A 20610-nucleotide genomic window follows, 5' to 3' on the forward strand; every position below is an offset into this window, starting at 1 on the left:
GAGGAGGCTGGCTGTGCGTGGTGCTGACTCCAGAGTGCTTTACGGTGGGTTCTGCCCTCTTCTCCAACACACCCAGACAGTGGGCCGCCGCCTCTCCACACAGGTCAAAGAGCAGACGGTCCTCTGCCAGAAGCTTACAGCAACGAGCAAAGACAGGGATCCTAGATACTATCCTCAAGTCTATGCAGCCCACGTTTCTCAGCACAGCCCTTTGGGGCCTGAGTGTGAGGAAACCATCCTCCTCCGAAAGACAGAGCAGCCTAACATGGCGCTAGTTGGAGTCCCCTCCCAGCACATGGGGGACCATGATGACCACCAATGTCCTGGCCACACCAAAACTCAGAATGAGAACTCCACAGCAGGTTCTGGGGAGGGGGGTTCATTCAATGAATAATCTGGAAACACCCCCAACTTTCCTGCTGTCCTGGGGCAGTAAGAGTCGTGGCCCCCAAGAGGCAGCAGCTCCAGGCAGTCCTCACTGTCAGGATGCCACAGTCCTCTCCGTTCCTCAGCAGAGAATACTGCAGCCCCATTTCCAGGGGACTTCAAAATCCTGTGTGCCTGGCATGGTTTCTTATTAAATGTTAATTAACTCTGACTGCGTAGAGAACACCTTTGCCTGGAGGTCAAAGGCCACACAGCCTGGCAAAAAAGGAGCTCCAGAGTTCTGACACTGTGATTTGGCAAAACTGAGCATCTGCAAGATTGGAACAAGGGTGCCCTCTCTCTTCTCTCGGGGACACTACTTCCTGCAGCAGGGACAGATGTTTTGAATGCCAGCCCAGATGGGAGGTAAGGGGATGAAGGGACACTTCTGCCTGTAGGAGCCACACGATGCTGCGGGACAGCATCCCAGAGCAACAGCAGCAGCTGCCTGCGTGATTGCTGGTTGCATGCTCAGGTGGAGCTGTGTTGTGAAGCTTTACAGAGGGAGAGCAGAGAAACCAGGGCAGAGGAGGAAGTCCCCTGACCGAGATCATGGGCCCAGTCTTTCACTAGGTTAGGAGGCAGACGTGAAAGAAACCAGGATGGATAGAGACCTGCCCCTCTCCAGATATTTCAGGTGTGCAGCCATCAATATAGGGAGCTGCCCCTTCCAGGACATAGGCTCCAATCCCAGGCCCAAGATTCAGAGCCTGTGGGAGAGCTGCCTTCCTTAGCCTGAACCAAGTGGGTTCAGTAAAAGACGAAGAGGAAGGGGAAGGGAGAGAAGGAGGAAGAGGAGGAGGAGAAGAGGAAGAGGAAGAAGAGGAAGAGGAGGAGGAGGAAGGAGAAGGAGAAGGAGAAGGAGAAGGAGAAGAAGAAGAAGAAGAAGAAGAAGAAAAGAAGAAGAAGAAGAAGAAGAAGAAGAAGAAGAAGAAGAAGAAGAAGAAGAAGAAGAAGAAGAAGAAGAAGAAGAAAAGAAAAAGAAGTAGAATGGGAATGGGGATGAATATTTGGTTTGTGGGTTAAAACTGTGTTCCATGGGCTGCTAGTAGCTTCATGTCCCCCAAACCCAGGAGGAAGGTATATAGACAGAAGTTTCTGTGCCACCTGGTCGTCCCGCAGCATTCAGTCTCAAAGAAACACAGAGGTTTATATTGATTGTACACTGTTTGGCCTATTAGCTCAGGCTTATTAACTAGCTCTTACAACTTAAATTAGCTCATAGTTCTTGTCTATCTTTAGCCATGTAGCTTGGTACATTTTCTCAGTAAGGCATTCTCATCTTGCTTCCTTTGTGTCTGGTTAGTGACTGACTTTCCTCCTCCCAGAATTCTCTTAGTTTGGTTGCCCCACCTGCCTGGCTACTGGCCAATCGATGTTTTATTAAACCAATACAAGTGACACATCTTTACAGTGTAAGAGCATTATCCCACAGCAAAGGAGAGGCAGGACTTGAGGCAAATGAAACTGCTCCCCCAGCCAGAGTGCCTCCTACAAGGCTGCTTGTATTTCAGATGCTTTTCAAACACATCAATCAAAATTGTGTTCAGCTGAGAGTCCAGAGTGCCAGGCACAGGTTTGATCTTCATGTAAATGTCCCACCTGTGCCTACAAAAAGAGCTCCAGCACCCGGTTGGAGATCCAGGGCCTTCCTGTCTTCCTCCTCTATCGCTTTCCTGTGCCACCATATAGTTCGAGATGGCTGCCACACCTCTCAGCATCACTGAGAATCAAAAGGGGAAACCGAAGTACTGCCTTCTAGAAAAGATTCTGTCAAAAGAAAACACACCTATTGTACTGTAGGATCTTTGAGACGGACAGCCCATTTCAGTGGTGGAGAGACAGAAGATGGAAATCAGAGTTCAATGCTTGGTCCTTGACAAATATCCAGCCTGCCTACAAGCCACCTATGGGGATAGCAACATGCAGAGAAAGAGAAAAGGATCCCGAGTCAATTATCAAATAGGATTCCCACAGGGCGTTCTAGCCAGGGGGTTTACCAGCAAGCAGGAATGAGTTTCCTGAGTCACACACTGAGAAAGGGCCTATGCAGCATACATGCACACTTCATGTTAGGGTGAGTTCAATATGGTCAGGCAAGTAGGCCACATAGAGCTGTCCCATCATCAGGGTGTGAGTGTCAGGAGGTGGCAGCCCGAGGCCGCACAAGTCTGGATGGGAAGAGTGCACTGGAGAGCCCCCCAGCCCTGACCTGCTACACACTTTACCTTCTATCCAGATGGGTAAACAGGTGATCAGAAATTAGGACTACCTTCTGCTCTGCTTTAACTCACTGAGGAGATCTGTCTGCATGACCACCACGGGCACAAGGAGATTTCCTGTGCATTTGATTTCCCCAAGTAAAACTGAGCCCAACACATGACAGAGCACCCAACGAAACGATCCATTGATATCAAAAAACACCAAAAATCGTTCACCTTCTGTTTAAGTTCAAGTTTCGTGTTTTAAACTAATAAACCTATTAAGTGATAAAACAGCTACTGGGTCAATGGCAGTGTCTACTATGCTGCGCTAAAATAGTTCATAAATCATTGCACCAGACTATCCAATGACATTTTAAAAACCGTGCTAAATACTTCCCTTCAAATTACCCAACACCCTAAGAATCTTCAATATGAAAGAACACTAAGAATAAATGACCCAGACATTAAAATGTTTCTGTTTGGCCTGTTATAATAAATTACTTCCTCATATAAATTAGACCCTTTAAATTGATGGCTCAGCTCCATATAGCAATTCCTTCAGGTCTGACACCAGTTTACACTGACCAGGGGCCTCTCTGTGTCTGACAGTTCAGAGCTATCTGTGTGTATAGGAGTGATTTTAAAGCCCGAGGAAATGGATGCAGAGGGTCGACTGGGATAGACTGGCACACAGAAGCCTGGGTAGGTGGCCTCGATGGCTACACGAACATGCTAAGAACACTGTCCTAGAGGCTTAGTCTCTTTCTGCTGGCTCTGCGTTCCCAACTCCCTCTGGGTTTGGCTGGGGCTGTTGCTGGTAGGACTGTGCATTTGCCACCCAACACTAGCGACCCATACTGCTGGCTTCTTGCATAAAGGGTGTGTGTGTGTGTGTGTGTGTGTGTGTGTGTGTGTGTGTGTTTCGTTGCTCTGGCTCTCAGGATATTAAGATCAGGGCTTCTGGGGCTGACAGCAAACACCAGGTCTGACTAGGTGAAGCTGGAGCTGTCCATGGAAGCCTGAAGCTGCCGGGCTCCCCTGACCCTCAATATTGGGAGAGGATTCTGTCATTTATCCGCATCTCAAGTAACTGCAGGACCCCTTTCCTGAGCCCAGGGCTGAGGTGGCTAGCAGATGAACCTACTTGTTTTGTCAAGACAAAAGCTCGGTGAGAGACTGACTTGTGTCCTCAAAGCTGAGCAAACCAGATGGGACAGCAGACCAGGTGCAAAGGCACGCAGGCGGCACTGGACAAATTTTGCTGGAATTGGCTCGAGGGCAGTGCCTACCTCGCACAGCAGAAGACCAACCTCCAGCATCGGCTTCCCTGTCAGACAACTGTGTGAACCGCAAAGCACGGGCACAACTCAGAGGGGCTCTGTCACAACGGGAAGCTCCTCTCGTCTGCCATGTGGCCTTCAGCGGCAGCGAATGGCACCACAGCATCTGGCCTGACTCTCACCTTTATGACTGAGCCCCCTATACACACCCCACACAGCTGAGCCAACAGTTATGAGATAGGGGTCACATCTGTCCCCAATACCTGGACACACACGCAGGACTTGAGAACTTGCGGGTGAGAGTGAATAAGAGCAGCACACTGCTCTGCAGAAATGGAAACAGCCCACACTTCACAGCTGGCCTCACGGGCAGGGAGAATAGCCTAGTATGGTTTCCTACCTTGCCTGGAATTCACTGCAGCTTCTAAGGTGATGAACTGGTCTTTCTCTGACTCAGTCACTGAGAAAGAACGATTGTGTTAGAACGGATGCGCGCTTTGTTCACGGCCCGTGCAGTAGGCAGCACAGCGTCCTACCACACACACTGAACAGGCTGAGAGCTGAGTGTCCTGTCACAGGCATGCTTAGCAAACTCTCTACACACCAGAAACGGCAGGTGCATCATGTTTGGCAGCGTCGATCTGCACACACGCATGTTTCCCTGGGATGCCGGCCTCCAGACCACAGCAGTGGGGAGCACACAGTGACGACCCGGCCACAGGGATGAGCTGAGGATCACATTAACCCCAGCAAGCAGACAGTGCAGAACCCCCACCCCCTTCAGAGGAAAGCACCTAGTCAACACAAAGCTGGTTTCTAAAGTTTATTAAAAATCAAAGAATAGAAAAACTTTACATAAAAATATGTCAATTTTAGTGTCCACATTGTTGTCCACACACAAAATTGAAACATGATAACTATTGTCAACCTGTAGCATGTGGCCACAGTGGTAGCCAGGCCAATTCATTTGGTTCACCATTACAGGGATGGACACACACCTGCGCCTGGACAGAACTTTAAAACGCACATCTGCGGGTCACTCGCACGGCCCCACGGTGGCTCCTTAATGCAGATACAGTCAATATTGCTAATGTGTAAATTAGTACAGGCCTGTGGACTGGTGTTCCTAAATATTCTTTAGCAACAGGTTTCACAATTTAAATAGTTTAAATATTTTGGATGATCCCAATCCTCATGAGCTGCAGACCCCACGCTACTCTGCTCAGGACCGTCTCTCAGAGTCAGCGGCCCCCACGGCAGCGGCAGCGAGAGGCAGACCAGACATGCACAACTTGTCCTTGGCTAGGCGCCCGTCACATTCAGACATCAATCTACAACTCCCACTGCTGCATGCCAATCACATGTCACAGCAATCAGCTTCTTGTCTTGACATTCTCTACCAGTGGACGTAAAGATCGACCTACCTGTAGTGTTTAGCAGGGCCAGAACCCCCATTTTAGAAATGGAAGCCAGAGGGCCTACAAGATGCAAGCACTCCCAGGACAACCGTGGTGCTCCAGAGACTCGGGGTTTAGGCGATGGATATAATCTTGTTCAAAACAAGTAACAAAGACAGTGGTTGTTGTGGCAGAATACACTTGCATAGTATACTTGTATGCTGCTGACGTCAGGCACCAGCTCCTGGGCCCACGCTGGCTGGGCTGTGCTCTCCCGTGATACAATAAAATACTCCCCACGTGCCCCGAACCGTGGAGGTACTTTTCAGATATTTGCTCTTAACAGAACAGTGCATACCGCTATGCAGATTCCTCAACGGAATCAAGGAAATTCCTCTCTCCACATTCCTAATCTGGGTGCCATTGTCTGTAACGATACTCCCCAGGCCCACGGTTCTAGACCACATCCCTTCCCGGACCGCAGCACGTCATGGCCACAGTACTTTACAGTCTGTATGATGTGACCACCTCTGCTCCCTAGAGGTTTTTACTTCTGGCACTTTTAAATGCTGGATTTGCTGTCTAGTTTTTAAAAACCCAAACCAAAATGTCAGAACTTGTGGTCAGAGCAGGACAACAGCCCAAGGCCTACAGCAAGGCTGCCAGGAACGCGCTGGAGGCCTGGGAGCTGAACGCCTCACAAAACCATCATGATGACTTGGCTCCTTTACTGCATCTGACCAAAAGAAAAGACGTGAAAATAAAACCCGCAAGCCCCTCCTCCCGTGTTCAGGTACCGACACTTGACAGACAACAGCCGGCACGAGGAACCCAACTTAGAAAGTGCAAACTGGGAAAGGATCTAAGCTGTTTAAAAAAATTCCCTCCTCCCTTAAATATAACTTATGTGAAAATATGAAATTAAATAAAAAATATCTGAGTTATTGCACAAATCATAAGTTTTCAATATTTACATAGAAAAACAGTCCCAAAGTTTCAAACAAGACATGAGGGCAGTAAAACGGCAGCCTGCACACTCCCGTGAAAAAGACATGTAGCAGGGCTTGACCTCTCTGCCTGGGACAGACAGACACAGGCTGCAAACCGCAGGAGAACACGCAGTCCTTCACTCCTCAGCCGCCCTGCTGGGCACAGGCGCAGACTTGTAGGCAGGCAGACGCACATCCACGTTTAGTAAGGCTTCACAGATGAGCACAGGGAGCTGCTCTGTAAGATGGGTGCGGCCACCACACGAACATGCAGAGTGACCTGTGCTGGGGCGGCCCTCGGCAGCCCACAGTGGAGGTGCTGGATGCTGGTCTCGGTTCCCTGCGGTACCCGAGGCCTATGGGCAGTCTGGGGTGGGGGAGCAGTCAGGAGCCATTATCTGCTGAGACTCACAGGCAAGCTGTCCCTCGTGTGTGCGTGCTTTTTCCTCCTCCAGCCGGTGCGGTTGTACTGGTGGTGTCCTCGGTTGCCAACAGGAGGCCTCACGGCTCCACTACCCACAGAGCTGTAGCCGCCGCCCTGGGTGTGGTTGTGGGAGCCTTTCATAGACAGTTTCATGCCACTGTGCTGCTGCAGAGACAGAGAGAGCAAGGCTGAGGTGCAGCACACGGACCATGAGATGACAAGAACCACAGCCACGTGGTCCCTGCTGTGCTATGCAGTGGGCAGACAAGAGCATTACTTCACTCCACGTCCTATACAGATTTCTGATTTGCTGTTTCGTCACAGATATGAGAAGGTCCCTGTAAACCTGGACTGTCTGTGACAGGAAGCATACATAGGAGTCACAAATGCCTACCTAATTCTCAGGACCTTTACAGGCAGCAGTAAAGCTTTGGGCCATTTCCAAAGCAACTGCAAAGAGGACAAGAAAAGCATGAGATGCTTCTGGGAAGAGTTGGGCAAACCCACCAGGTGGAGGAGGCGGCAGTGCCGAGGGCAGGAGTTCCCCATCCCCAACGCCAGTGCACCCATAATAAGGAATTAGTGACTACGCCAAAGAGTCCCCTCCCAGAACAAAACTACGCTGGCCAACTGGGATGGGATAAACAAAGAGGAGCTACTTTACTAAGTACTGCACTGACTCCTGCATGGGTCATGGGCTGTATCTAATGCCTCAGAGGATGGGGAAGGGTCTCAGAGCCTGAAGTACTCCCATGGCTAATGAGACTTGGCAAGGCATCCCAGCATGGTTCTGCACAAAGCTCCCCACGGGCAGGGAAGCCAGTGACTGGGTACACTGGCTGATGGTGCCGCTACAGGTTGTGGCTCTACCTTCGGATTTTAAAAAACAAAGTAAGTGGTAAAGTGCACTGAAAGCCCTGCTCTCCTCCACGCTGCAGTGCCAGGAGAACGGAAGTGCTGTCACAGCGGACCGACCAGCACTCCAGACGCTGCTGACACAGGAAACCAGGGTGCGCTGCACAGGCAGACACAAAGGCCCCCTTCAAACTTTCTGGTCTCTCTGAGAGGCACAGGCCCAGCTGCAGTGACTCCTGAGCTAAGACAGACAGACAGCACTCACCTTGTGATACAGATGGGGACTGGACAGTGGATTGGGGGATGCCGAGGGGATGGCTGGGGAAGTCACATGGTGAACAGCCTTCAAAGACGTGGTTCCTTCCACGCCAGCCTGTCTGCAAGGAACAGGGGCGACTCCGAGGGTTGGCGGGGGGATGGTAAACCTGGTCTAGAAGGAAAAGCAAGCATGAGCTTCCAGAGCGGGCAGTGGAGACCAATGTCCCTATCAGAAGAAGACTATCAAGTTGACCTGGGAGAAAACTTAACAAACAACTGCCTCGGGCAGCTCCCATGTGCACTAGTTTAGGGCTGGTGGTCTGGGCTACACGGCTGGGGTGAACTGTGTCAGACACGTCAACAGTAGAGTCGTGTGTTTTAGCAGCTCACGATCTCAGAGCAGTCTGGGATGATCGCAGCAGGGCCACATGACTCCAGGAGACACATCTCTATCTTCTGCACAGTTTGCGCTTGCCCTCCATTTCAAATGCTGTTTTTACTTTTTTCTTTTTTGCCTCTCTTGATACACAGTTTGTCTTTGTAGCTCTGGCTGTCTCAGACCTACTTCTGTAGACCAGGCTGGCCTCAAACTCACAGAGATCAGCCTACCTCTGCCTCCCATATGCTGGAATTAAAGGTGTGGACCACCACCACCCAGATTGCTTTTCTTTCAAGTAAACAATGTACTGAATGGGTACAAATTCAACTGATATATAATTGGAATGTATACACAAAATTGAATATTTATATTTTAGATTGATTTTATATAAATTTTAAAAAGAAAAAATTCCCAAACAATGTGTAATTAGCAGAAGAGTACAATTCCATGCTGACATTTCAAGGGTCCGTACACTGAATTTCTGGGGGAAAGAAGACAAGTGTCTACTGCAGCGAGCAGTGGGTAACGCTGGATAATGCCTAGACCTTGCGTGCAGGGCACCCACACAGCGCCATTAGAGGCATCAGTTCTTAAGAACCGCTGCATCAGATTCCACCAAATCAGAGACTGTCTTACAGAATGACCAGGGTTGTGTTCTACAGCCACCCAAACACACACACACACACACACACACACACACACACACACACACGCCTGAAGGAGAGTCAGTTCACAGTGAACACTGATCTACTCTAGTGCACTGCTGGCTCGGATGCTGGCTCCGGAGAGGGAGCCTGTACCTGATTGTTCGTTGTCATGATCAATGTTCTGGGAGCAGCAGGCTGAGGCTTGCTGCTGGGTATTGGCAAGGCTGTAGGCAGGCTGGCCATCAGGGTGGTGGGTGCTTGTAGGCTGAACTGACAAACACTGGGAGTGGTGCAGGCGGGCGCATCTGAGTCCTAGAGTCCAGCACAGAGACAAGGAGAGCTGTGAGCAGGGTGCCACTGAGGTCACCCTCAGGGTGCAAGCAGTAAAGATCATTCTAGCAATCGGGCTGATGGTCCAAGGGTACCTGCTTCCTCAGAGTTACTTCAAAACTGAGAAAGACCAGGCTATAGGAAATACAGATGAAACACGTGTACTTCAGTTTATAAATCTCTAAACCATATTTAAACAAACAAACCAAAAAACAAAAGCACTCAAAAAAGTCCATGGCTTGGCTGAGTGCTATTACTACCTCGGTCATAGGTCGTGTGAGCAACACAGCCTGGGGTTAAGGCCTATGCCAAAGAACACCAAGCACAGACTTTGCATGCATACCACATCCAGGAAGGGACTGAGACGGAGGAAAAGGTCCTGAACTCCCTGTTAGAGATAACAAGGACACCAACCACCCCACAGGTGAGAGAGACAGTCAAGAGCAAAAACACACTCACAATATCACTTCCAGAGAGCGAGGACACGGAAGAAGCAGAGGAACCTGAGGACAGCAGCTGGGGACTGGACAGGGACAGAGTCAGGCGCTGGCTGTAAGGGGAGCCGGGCTCCCGGCTCTTCATCTGCTCCCCATTGCAAGTGTTGATTCTCTCCTTTATCTTAATCCTGTTGTCTGGGGCAGGAAAGCAAAGCAATGTGCCAGCAGCCCAGGACTGCGGAGCTCTGAAATGTTGTGTGTGCAACAAGCCAAACCTTAAATCTGAGTTAATCTAATTTTAAATGTATATTAAACTAGTTATCAGAAAGCATTAAAATATTTGTCCAATACTGGGTGTGTAAATCTTACCTGTAGCTTTTATAAACTATAACATAAAGTAAGTATTTGGAACAGAAATGTAGAATTCTGAAATACAAAGACACACTGGAATTCTAAGATTTGAAATGAAAAAATACCAATTTCAATGATTTCTGGCCATTACATGTTGGAATCCAATCAACATTAACAACTTCTGTCTGCCCCTTCCCACACTCCTACTGCAACTTCTGCTCTATTTCTCTTAGCTTAGGTCTTACAGAATGAACGGTCTGTCAGGAAAAGTAGAAAAAGGAGCCATTTTCCTGGCTTGGACAACCTGCAAGAGGGTAAAAGATGCTTCTGTGCTAAAGGGCAGAGGGCCATGCCTCACACTGTGTCAGTCTCTCACCCAGGTCTGGAGATGGGAGGATTCTGCTACCCCACTTTTCTTTGATCCACCTCCGGTAGTCAATCACTTCCTGGGTTACTTTGATGATTCTTCCTAAAGTACTGCAAAGAACAAGGTTGGACACAGACATCATGTGTCAGGTGTGAGGCTCATGAAAGACAAAGCAGTCAAGCTGAGTGAATGAGTTCTTATGTGTTTACATTCAAGTGTGCTATGAGATCATGATAAAAGGAGGTCTTAACCACCATCTGTCTAGGAAAGACGACAGCTCCAATCCAGCTCTTAGGGGGCCTAGACCCCCATTCACAGCAGTCATGAAGTGCTGATTGTTTCCCACTGCACGGGTAGGAAAGACCCCAAGTGCTGGCCTGCAACAAAGCCACAGTGCCATTCCTGGGACATAAATACACTACCAACAGCAGGCTGCACAGTCCTGTCTTCCCCTGCCTGCTGTCTGCTCCCCACCCCCACATACTATATATATGCGGCAGCTAACCTGGAGTCAGAGATAAACATGTCTGACTGGAGGATGGCTGGATACGATGCTCAGATGGAACTCGCTCACAAGCAGAGCATGCACACCCAATGGCTGCTGGACCAGCACCAATCCAGGGTTTAGAAGTCAGGATCTGCCCTCATACAGAATACCCCAGTAAAACACCACCCCATTAAGGAATGTTCAACCCTTGACCATGGGCCATCCAACAGCCATCCTGAATCCCAATCCTTATTACCAAGGTCCACTCAAGATATTGGTACCCACCAATATCACAGAAACACACAACTCCCCAGGAGAAAGAAGCCCAGAACCCAGGTCCAAGACCCATTACCTTTCAGAATCCCGATTGGGGTAAGACCTGGCGAGCGGTGACACAGCATGGCTGAGCACAATGTAGGCGTAGTCAAACACCTGCTTCACCTGCATGGCCCCATAGGAACTCCGCCCAACATCGTTTCCTGCAACAAAAGGCAACTGTCAGACTGCTTCAGGCCTGAGCATACCCTGCCACTCACACCTTCTCAAACAAGGTGCTGGGGACGGGCCTCCGACTTGAGCAGCTCATCCAACAGGCACGAGAACACAGCACCGAGAGCTGCCAACTGCAGCACACAGCTCATGTATGTAAATCATACAGGTTCAGTGTACCTCAGATGCCACCTCAGCAATCTACTGCTACGACTGGAAAGGGGGCAATCACAAGGATCCTGAGAGTTCATGAGGTCACCTAAGTCCCAGGGTAGCAGGAAAAGGAAAAGGAGAAAATACTCACAAGGAACCACCCACCACAAGGAAATCTAAGACATCCTAAGCACGAACCAGCAGTGTGGCCCTGGCATGATCAATAACCTCAGTGATAAGTCCTGACTGTCCCACAGCATGAGAGGAGAGCTAGTGGGGAGTGAGCACTCTAAGGAAGAGTGCTAGCAGTCAGAGCAACCCCAGTGAAGCTGTCCCCAGAGTCAAGAGGAACTTCAGTTCCTACACACGCTCATCCCTCGCGGGCAGGTTAGGGAGGACACGAGTTTTGTCTTCCTGGAGTCAGCTATAGCACAGCAGTCAGGCAGGGACACTGACACAGACACCTGAAGGCACGAGCTCGTTGGTCCAACAAACACTCGGAAAACCACACCTCTCCATCTATGGAATCTTTCAGACCTCTTAAAGACAGCTGAGAAGCACTGTCAGGACATTTTCTTCAATAGATTCTTAAAGAAATTAATCACAACCTAGAAGCATTGAAATACTATTAAAATGTTCATTAAATCTGAGGATAATAAAACAAATAATGAACAGGAACAAATACAAATAAAACTACAAACTGGGGTGTGGAGGTGCAGTGTGGGACAGGTTTCCCTAACACAGGGGTATAGTGTGGGACAGGTTCCCCTAACATAGGGGTGTGGGGTGCAGCATGGGACAGGTTCCCCTAAGATAAAAATCCACTGAGGACCCTGCTCAGCAGACCCAGCATCCGCACTTGCATTTCTGTGAGAAAGTACAAAGCATAGCCACCCTGTCCCCTGCCCTCACTGATTCTCACCCGAGAGGTGCTCACTAAGCCATGGGCAGAGCTGAAAAGAACAGAGTTAAACAGGAATCTGCAGCATGGTTTTACCAGACTGGCAAAGGTTTAAAGGCCAACTGTTACCACGGTGACACGAGCACCCTTACACATGCCAAGGGGAGTGAGGCTGGGAGAGCCCTGGCTCAGCCCCCATGGAAACAACAGCAACATTCATGATGACACAGGAAAGCCGGGGAGAAAGTGCTGTGGGACGGGAGACACCACCCTTTCTGGTGTGCTTCTGGAGGGCGCAGTGATTAACCTTCCCAAGTCCAGCACTCATGAGACGTGACGTTTAAAATGCAGTAAGTCAGTTAGAACAAGGACTCCTGACAGTGTCACCGCTAAGGTCTGCGGGTACAAAACCAGCACTGTGCTCCCAGGCAGAGGGAGTAAGCTCACCAGGCAACAGGGGGTCCTCAATGCACAGCATCGATGGTCGGTACCCACTGGTCATGGCTTTCATAATCTCTTCTTTGGCGATATAGGCACCTCCTTCTTTTATTCTAATACCAGTTTTCAAGTAATTAAAATTTCTTCCATAAAGTTCAAAAAATTCTACAAGAAGCATTCCAAGGTTTTCGTCAGCTCTCCGGGCATCAATTCTCGGATGTAACTGTAAAAGTAGCACAGCCACAAAGCGTATGAACTAGGGATACATTCTAAAGACACGACCCTAGCAGCCTCTCCAGAGACTCAGAGTTCCCACTCAACAGCACCTAAGAAAGTGTGAGCCATGTCCAGGAGGCCCCAGTGCACCGGCCAGCCTCTGTCAGTCACTCAGACCATGACTTCCAAACACAGACACCTGATTAGCCCCATGCTGCCCGACAGTAGGTAAGCTTTCCATATTCTGTGCGACTGTCAATTGGATGGTGGATGCACCGTTTCACATTAATCCCATCCTCCTGAAATGCCACCAATAGGTGGCAGAACAACACTGAATAGAATCACACCTCACGTGAACCAGAATGTGAGTGGACTAAGCTAACTCTGCCAGGGAACTCATCCTGCTCCCAGACACACCACTGTCAGGCCGAGCTCATCACCACACTCTTCTTCAAGCAAGCAAGCCAAAGCCTCCTACGGCCCCTCGCCTACTGTCCCGACAACTCCTCTGCACCAGTGACTGCCCACATGCAGCCAGCACTAAGGAGCGAGCACCTCCAGTCTCACTGGTCACACTTCAAGCACTCGAAGGCTGTGTATGGCTCGCGGCTCACAGTCTCTTTAGCACACAAGTGCTGGCAGCAGAGTGGCTGAAGCAGGAAGCACGGCTCCTCCAGGACAGATCCCTTGTGACATCAGAGCTCTGGGTTCCTGGGTCGAACCTCTGCCAGAGAACAGGGCAGTCTCTCTGTCTGCCTTTATTCCCTTGCCTTTGAATCAAATCAGACACTCAAGTCAGTCCAGTACAGGACCTGGCCTCCTTCCCTCAGGCAACTGTGAGATGGTCCAGCATGAGGCTGATGGGCTCTAACACAGGCACAGAAGGTGGAGAGGAAACAGCAATCCCATGCCATCTGGATGGCCCTGTGAGGTCTCACAGCCGCAAGGACCCCAGGAACAAGCACACCAGGAGGTGACATACACATCACAACTGTCCTTACAAGATAACTGAAATGTTACCTCAAATCAGGGGCACTCAAGAAACAAAAACAGAGCCATTTAGCTCAGTGATGGCAATGCTTTGTGCGCTGGGAGGCTGCACCATCACATTAGAACAGGGTGGGCTCAACACCAAAAGTTTCTTGGCTGTCACACTTCGGGGACATAAGCTTCAGGGGCAACAAGTCTGGGAGTCAAAGCTAACACACAGTCAGCATTGTAGTTTAACTTGTAGGGCAGCAATGTTGCTGAAAATGATAACCCCTCCCCAAGCACAGTGCAAAGGAAAATCATTGATATACATGGGGACATATACTTGGGTGGCTAAAATACACAGGAAATTTTTCTCAAGCAAATGTTAAATGTCATAAAACTTTAATTAACTCGGGGGCTATTTTATATATGTGGCATCATGCCTATAATCCCAGCGCCTGGGAGTCTAAGGCAGAAAAACTGCTACTAGTTTAAGGACAGCCTGAACCACACAGTGAATCCCAGGTCATCTGGACTAGAGTGGAGGTCTAATGTCACTGGCTTCTCCTATGCTTCACTCACCAGAACAAACAACAATGACACGGAACTTAAGCCCACCAATGACAGAAGGCTTGGCAGGCAGCGTGGCTCACACAGGTAATCTCAGCACCAGGAAGCTGTGTCAGGAGGACTGCCAGGAGTCTGAGTCAGCCTGGGCTACACAGTTAGCTCTGGGCACCCAGAACTAGAGCAACTTTATCTCCAAAAGCAAAACAAGAAAAACACAGAAGAAACTTTTTCCATCTTTTTCCCATGTTGGTGCCCGACCTTCACTGTGAAAGTGATAGGACAGATTACAGATAAGCACCAACGGAAAGGGCTCTACAGTTTATATAGCAATAAACCAACTAACTCTTGCTCTCTTGCTCCAAACACACAATTCACACGGTCTCAACATAGTAAAGGCTTCCTGAAAATCAGACAGACATCGCTGACAGAAGCCAGCCACAGAATCAAGATGCAGGAATGACGCTGACCAAGACAGCCACACCTCGAGCCAGAACAGAAGAAGGAGGGGAAACTGCTCACTAGTGGTGAGAGCCACCACTTATGCTGACAGAACAAGTTCACAGAAGGTCCACTCACCTGCAGGAAGCTGATGGCCATTAAGATGAGGCTGTAGGAGCTGATTCCTCCTGTGAAGACCTCGTTCAGATCCCTCTGTAGGAGGAACTGTTTCAACACTAAAATCAAGTATGGCAGAAGCGAGTACTTCTGTAAACGCAAGAAGACGCATACAGGTCAGCTGATCTGCTTTTAAAGAGACAGCAGACTGCAAGTTTCACAAGAGAAAGAACTGCTCATCCATCCTCTTGCCCCCACCTCCAAAAAAGAACTGTCTCCAATTTTAACTGTCTCCAAGGCTGAAGGATTCACACTTGCTGAGGTAGTATGAGAACGCCCTTTCCCCTCTAGCAGTGACTCTGTCAGGGAACATAGCAGGACTGCCACCAGAATCCCGAGCACTCAGGAGTAAGCAGGTGCACTCGGGCTGCGAGCAGCACCAGGGAAAGCAGCGAGGCCAGGACACGTGCAGAGGGGCTGATCCAGTGTTCTCAGGGGTGCACATGCTGAGATCAGATGAGAAAGGAGAGGAGCTGACAAAGTGGAATAGCGAGGAGGGAGCCAGACAGGCCTAGTCAGGGCTCCAGAAGGCACCGGCTCAAGCACCAAGCCAACTCCCACTCCCCGGCACTGAGTGTTACTGGCTGTCTTTTATCACTCTTTGTTCGTCTGGGGGGGGGGGGTACCCCGTTCCCAAATAAATCACACACAGAGGCTTAATATTACTTATAATATTAGAATATAACGCCCGGCCTTAGTTCGGCTTATTTCTAGCTGACTCTGGGTTTTTCCTTTCTTACTTCTGTGGATTTTACTTTCACTCTTTTCTGTGGCTGGTGGGTTCCTAGCACCCTCCTCTGCGTCTTCTCTTGCTCCTCTCTTCTTCCTTTCTCCTTCTATGTCTACTCTGCCTGTCAGCTTCATCTGTCCTTGCTCCTGCCTTGCTATTGGCCGCTCACCTCTTTATGAGGACCATCAGGTGTTTTAGACAGGCACAGTAACACAGCTTCACAGTTAAACAAATGAAGCATAAACAAAAGTCACACACCTGAAAATCATATTCCCCAACACTGAGGCCTCTAAAGGGAGGGGACCCACAGAAGGAACTTCGATCTAAACTTGTGAATGTGGCCCTGAGCAGGGAGCAAGGATGTGCACTAACAGAAAGAACATTTCCCCAAAGCTCTCTAAAATGACACTCAATGTTAGGAAGTGGTTACTCAAAGTAAATCAGAAAAACAGCTACGTTCTTCTCAAGTACCTCTAGAAACCCCATTACAGCGCACTCACAATTGAACCCTCTGTATTGCTAACAATGCCCCATTCCAAGGTTTTAACGTTCATGAGAAAAAGGAGTAACAGGATCTCACGTGGGACCTGTAATAGCAGTACCTTCATGTAGTTCTTGATGAACTCTGCCGCCCGGACACCAGTCTCCATGTTAAAGCTAATGTCGACTTTAACTTCAGTCTCCTGGTCTGTGAGCTTTATGATTGGCACCTGCGAAGATTTAATTTAAAAAGCGGCTTTGGCATCTACATTCTCCAGACAGCCATTCCCCTTCCTCTCTTCACAAAGGCAATCAGCAGTCCTCAAGGGCAGTTTTAAAGAGAAAGGCTCTGTCAGTGGTCACTAGAGACCCCTCCACTGTCCTCATTCCTGCAGGCTGACTGAAGTGGGATAGTCAGAGGGGATCCAGAGCCTGAAGAAGAAGACTCACGTGTGAAGGCCTGACCTGCACACACACCCTAAGAAACCATTACCACACATAGACGCCATTTCCTCTCAGTAGGCTGGGGGCAGGGGTCAGACACACTGAGCGGTAAGCAGCAACACTACCATACTTGTTTTGGAGCAGCTGCAGCAAACACACAGGTGCACCACACACAAAGCCCCTGCACTCCAAGATCTGAATCTATGGATATTATGGAGGATGCTCAGTAGAGAGAGCACACCCCTGCGGCAGCTAGAAAGCCTTAGACGCAGTCTCACCTTCCAGCTTCTAAGATGGAAGCCCTTTCCTATGCAAACACAGCTCTGGGTAGCAAAGGGAACTCTTGATTTTCCTCCTGCAATGTAAGCTAGCATGTTGTCTTCCCCACATGAAAACCACACAGCCACACAGATCCCTAAGCTGCACTCCAACAACAGTACAAGGAATGCTTGTTTCTCCTTAGCTACCCTCTTCTTCCTCTGACTCCTCAAACACACATGGACACAGTTCTGTCTTTTAGCATCAAGGGTGGCGATCTCACAAATGTCAAAAAGTTCAATTATCACTGGACAGCTTCTCAGCTGGTTAAGCATGAAGATGATCACTTGCATGTATATACCACAAGAGAACAATCTTTAAATGTAGGCAGTAACCACGATCAGGAAGATCAGAGGATGCTGGCACTATGTGGGGACTCCTGTTCAGGTGGAGGTGTCAGGCCCCCATACTCACTGTAGCTTTGTCAAGGACTTTGATGGAGCATGGCTCAGCCACATTGTGCTTTCGAAGGGCTTGTTCCAACAGCTGTAATGGAGGACGTTCCCACTTTCCAAAGACAACCAGGTCTATGTCACTGGTCAGAAGAGAAAGAAACATACATTGGTCACAACACACCTCACCTGGAGGCCAGCCTCACAGCATGAGGTCGCTGTACTACAAGGCAGCGGGAGAATCCCATTAAGGACCTAAGCCTTGGGTACTGAACATAGCTCAAGTCATGTAACTATGAAAACCAAGAGTGAAAAGGTCCTCAAAGCCCAGAACCACAGGGATGAAACAGATACCGCTTACCAGTCAGCTGTGCTACTGTCACTGACTCTTGCATGGTGACCTTTCTGAGGAGAACAGATTCTGGGCACTGTCTTTGTGGGATCAAGACCACTGACACATGGGTGGGGGAGTTATAGAAAGGAAGAGTTTGATCCAATTGTGGCCTCTGAATCTTGGACTTTTCAGTCCCCAGAACTGAGAGCCAAATAAGTTTCTATTGTTTACAATTCAGCCAACCTGTGGTTACTATGTTACAGTATCAGGAGATTAAGACAATGTTTAGAATTCAGCCAGACTGTGGTTACTAAGTTACAGTATCAGGGGACTAAGGTAAGTGTTGACAATTCAGTCAGACTGTAGTTACTATGTTACAGTATCAGGAGACTAAGGTTGTGTTGACAATTCAGCCAGACTGTGGTTACTATGTTACAGTATCAGGAGACTAAGGCAGTGTTGACAATTCAGCCAGACTGTGGTTACTATGTTACAGTATCAGGAGACTAAGGCAGTGTTGACAATTCAGTCAGACTGTGGTATTTATGGTATTACAGCAGCACGAGACTAAGACAGTTCCCATTCATCTTCTGTCTCCAATGCCCAACATTTCTATTCCATAAAAAATTAAATGCAAGACGAAAAAGCCAAGCAAGCAATTTGATACCTTACTAATAATCTAAAATTCACTTTCTGCCGAACATCCCTCTGTGCTCCACAATCCTTCTCCAGCTGGCTATTGGAGCCTCAGATGCACACAGAACCATCTAACCCAATAAACACTAAAGCACACAGTCATCTGAGGGGTACTTACCTTGTTGGAAGATAGAGACCTGTACTAAAGCTGCCAAATATCTGCACCTGAAAGAAAACACCCCACATTAGAGTCAGCAGGTTCCCACCTTGCAAAACATGAGTAAACAACAAACCAGCTTCGAAGTAGGGGAGGGAGCAGGTGGAATGCTACAAACTAGAAAATCTGTTTATGTTTGTATCAAAATCCAGGCACAGTTATTAGCTGCCCAGTCAGGTGGCATACTGCAGGGTCTGCACAACTACAACCAAGTACCTCATTTCCACAGATCCTTACTCATCCATGTGAAAGTGAGGTACTATAAAACACTGTCTTGTGCTGCTTTTTAAGAGGCAGAGTCTCTCTATGTAGCTCTGGCTGTCCTGGAACTTACTATGCTGAACAAGCTAGCCTCGAACTCACAGCCTTTGCCTCCTAGGTGCTGGAACTAAAGGCATACACCACCATGCTCCATTTGGACTTGCAATTTCTAACAAAACAAGTTATATGCTGCGAAATGCAGTGACTGCAGGGGGTGGGGTAGGAGTGAGATTTCTAACCTTAAGGAGATTTTTAAACAAAAATGAGGGAGAGGATAAATAAATGAAAATGAAAATATAAATACGAATGAATTTCTCAAGCTAATTTAGGTCCTCAACCAACTGTGCACTGGTGAGCTAACCAATGGCTGGACCATTCCAGAGTTTGATTCAGCAGTGCAGAGTGGAAAATGCTTTTCTAAACAGCTCCCAGGTGCTACCCAAGATTGTGCCTCGAGAGCCACTATACCCAGGGTAATGGGAAGCATGGATGTGTGTGGACACAGCAGGCAAAACAATTACAGGGCATTCACATTGACTGGTATGTGTGAGGTAACACAAAAGATACCCACATCAGCTGTTGGCCAGAGGTCTTTCACCACAGTTTCAATCCGTTTCACCACTTCCCTTCTCATGGCTGCTTCTTCAGGACAAGGGGACATGAAGTTATAAAAGTCAATTATCTCCTCATGAAGTCTGGTGAATAAAAAAGAAAAACAAGAGAGTTACAATTAAACAGAATCCTACCTTTTTCTACAGGTGAAAACATATTTGGAGCTACTCAGAATCTAGTTTCTGGGATTGGAATGATGTCTCAGTGGTTAAGAACACTTGCTGCTCTTACAGAGGACCCCACGTTTGATTTCCAGCACCCACATGGTGGCTCACAGTCCTTTGTAAATGTAATTCTAGAGGACCTGATGACCTCTTCTGGTCTCCAAAGGTACATCCATGGTACACAGACATACAGCAAACCACCATACACATAAAATAAAATTAAACTTTTAAAAGATCTAGCTTATTTAATTATCATTATTAATTTAATGTGTATGGAAGTTCTGCTTGCACGCATGTTTGCACACCACTCGTACACACAGTACTCTCAGAGCCATTAAGAGGATATCAGCTCTCCGGGAACTAGAGTTACAGACAGCAGTGAGCTGGGAATCAAGTACAGGTCCTCTGGAAGAACAGCAAGTACTCCTAACTGCTGAGGTATCTTTCTAGCCCCTAGTTTCTTTTCTATGAAAATACAGAATGAAAACTTTGGAGTATATGAGAGCTCACAGCATGGTTCAGCTCCACAGATGAACTCCTGTCAATTCCAGACATCAGTGTATTGATGACTGGCCTTTAAAGATACATTCAAAATGATGTAAGTTTGAGAGGTACACTCATAGCAAAGGCAGTTTCCAATGAACACAGTGCAGCACAGCAGCCAGCCAAAGGAGCAGACCCCAGCAAGACATCCTGAATCACACAGAATGCCTCATGATAGGCAACACCCACAGCCTGAGACAGAAAAGATTCATGAACATGCATCCCCAGGAGCCCAACAGCCCCAGGTCTCAGCAGCTCCGGATGAGAACAGTAGAGTTCACAGACTGAGAGCAA

General features: G+C 48.5%; 1 protein-coding gene across 4 annotated transcripts in view; it reads right to left on the minus strand.

Moving 5' to 3' along the window:
- Positions 1–4720: 4720 nt before the first annotated feature.
- Tent4a (terminal nucleotidyltransferase 4A) overlaps positions 4721–20610 on the minus strand; it is a 33685-nt gene continuing 17795 nt past the window's right edge. The window contains exons 2-13 of one of the 4 annotated variants that reach the window (XM_085676571.2): positions 19569–19692; positions 18698–18744; positions 17572–17692; positions 16518–16625; positions 15147–15275; positions 12822–13035; positions 11184–11310; positions 10354–10454; positions 9649–9821; positions 9013–9171; positions 7841–8005; positions 4721–6882 (exon numbers count right to left, since the gene is read on the minus strand). In XM_085676571.2, the coding sequence (XP_085532697.1) occupies positions 6691–6882; positions 7841–8005; positions 9013–9171; positions 9649–9821; positions 10354–10454; positions 11184–11310; positions 12822–13035; positions 15147–15275; positions 16518–16625; positions 17572–17692; positions 18698–18744; positions 19569–19692 (1660 nt within the window). In that variant the 3' untranslated portion in view covers positions 4721–6690. Of the gene's footprint in view, positions 6886–7840; positions 8006–9012; positions 9172–9648; positions 9822–10353; positions 10455–11183; positions 11311–12821; positions 13036–15146; positions 15276–16517; positions 16626–17571; positions 17693–18697; positions 18745–19568; positions 19693–20610 lie in introns of all 4 variants that reach the window. The other 3 variants (XM_085676570.2, XM_085676573.2, XM_085676572.2) reach the window with 3 other exon arrangements.

Source organism: Myodes glareolus, chromosome 15, assembly GCF_982192425.1.
Source record: "Myodes glareolus chromosome 15, mMyoGla1.1, whole genome shotgun sequence".
Taxonomy (NCBI): domain Eukaryota; kingdom Metazoa; phylum Chordata; class Mammalia; order Rodentia; family Cricetidae; genus Myodes; species Myodes glareolus.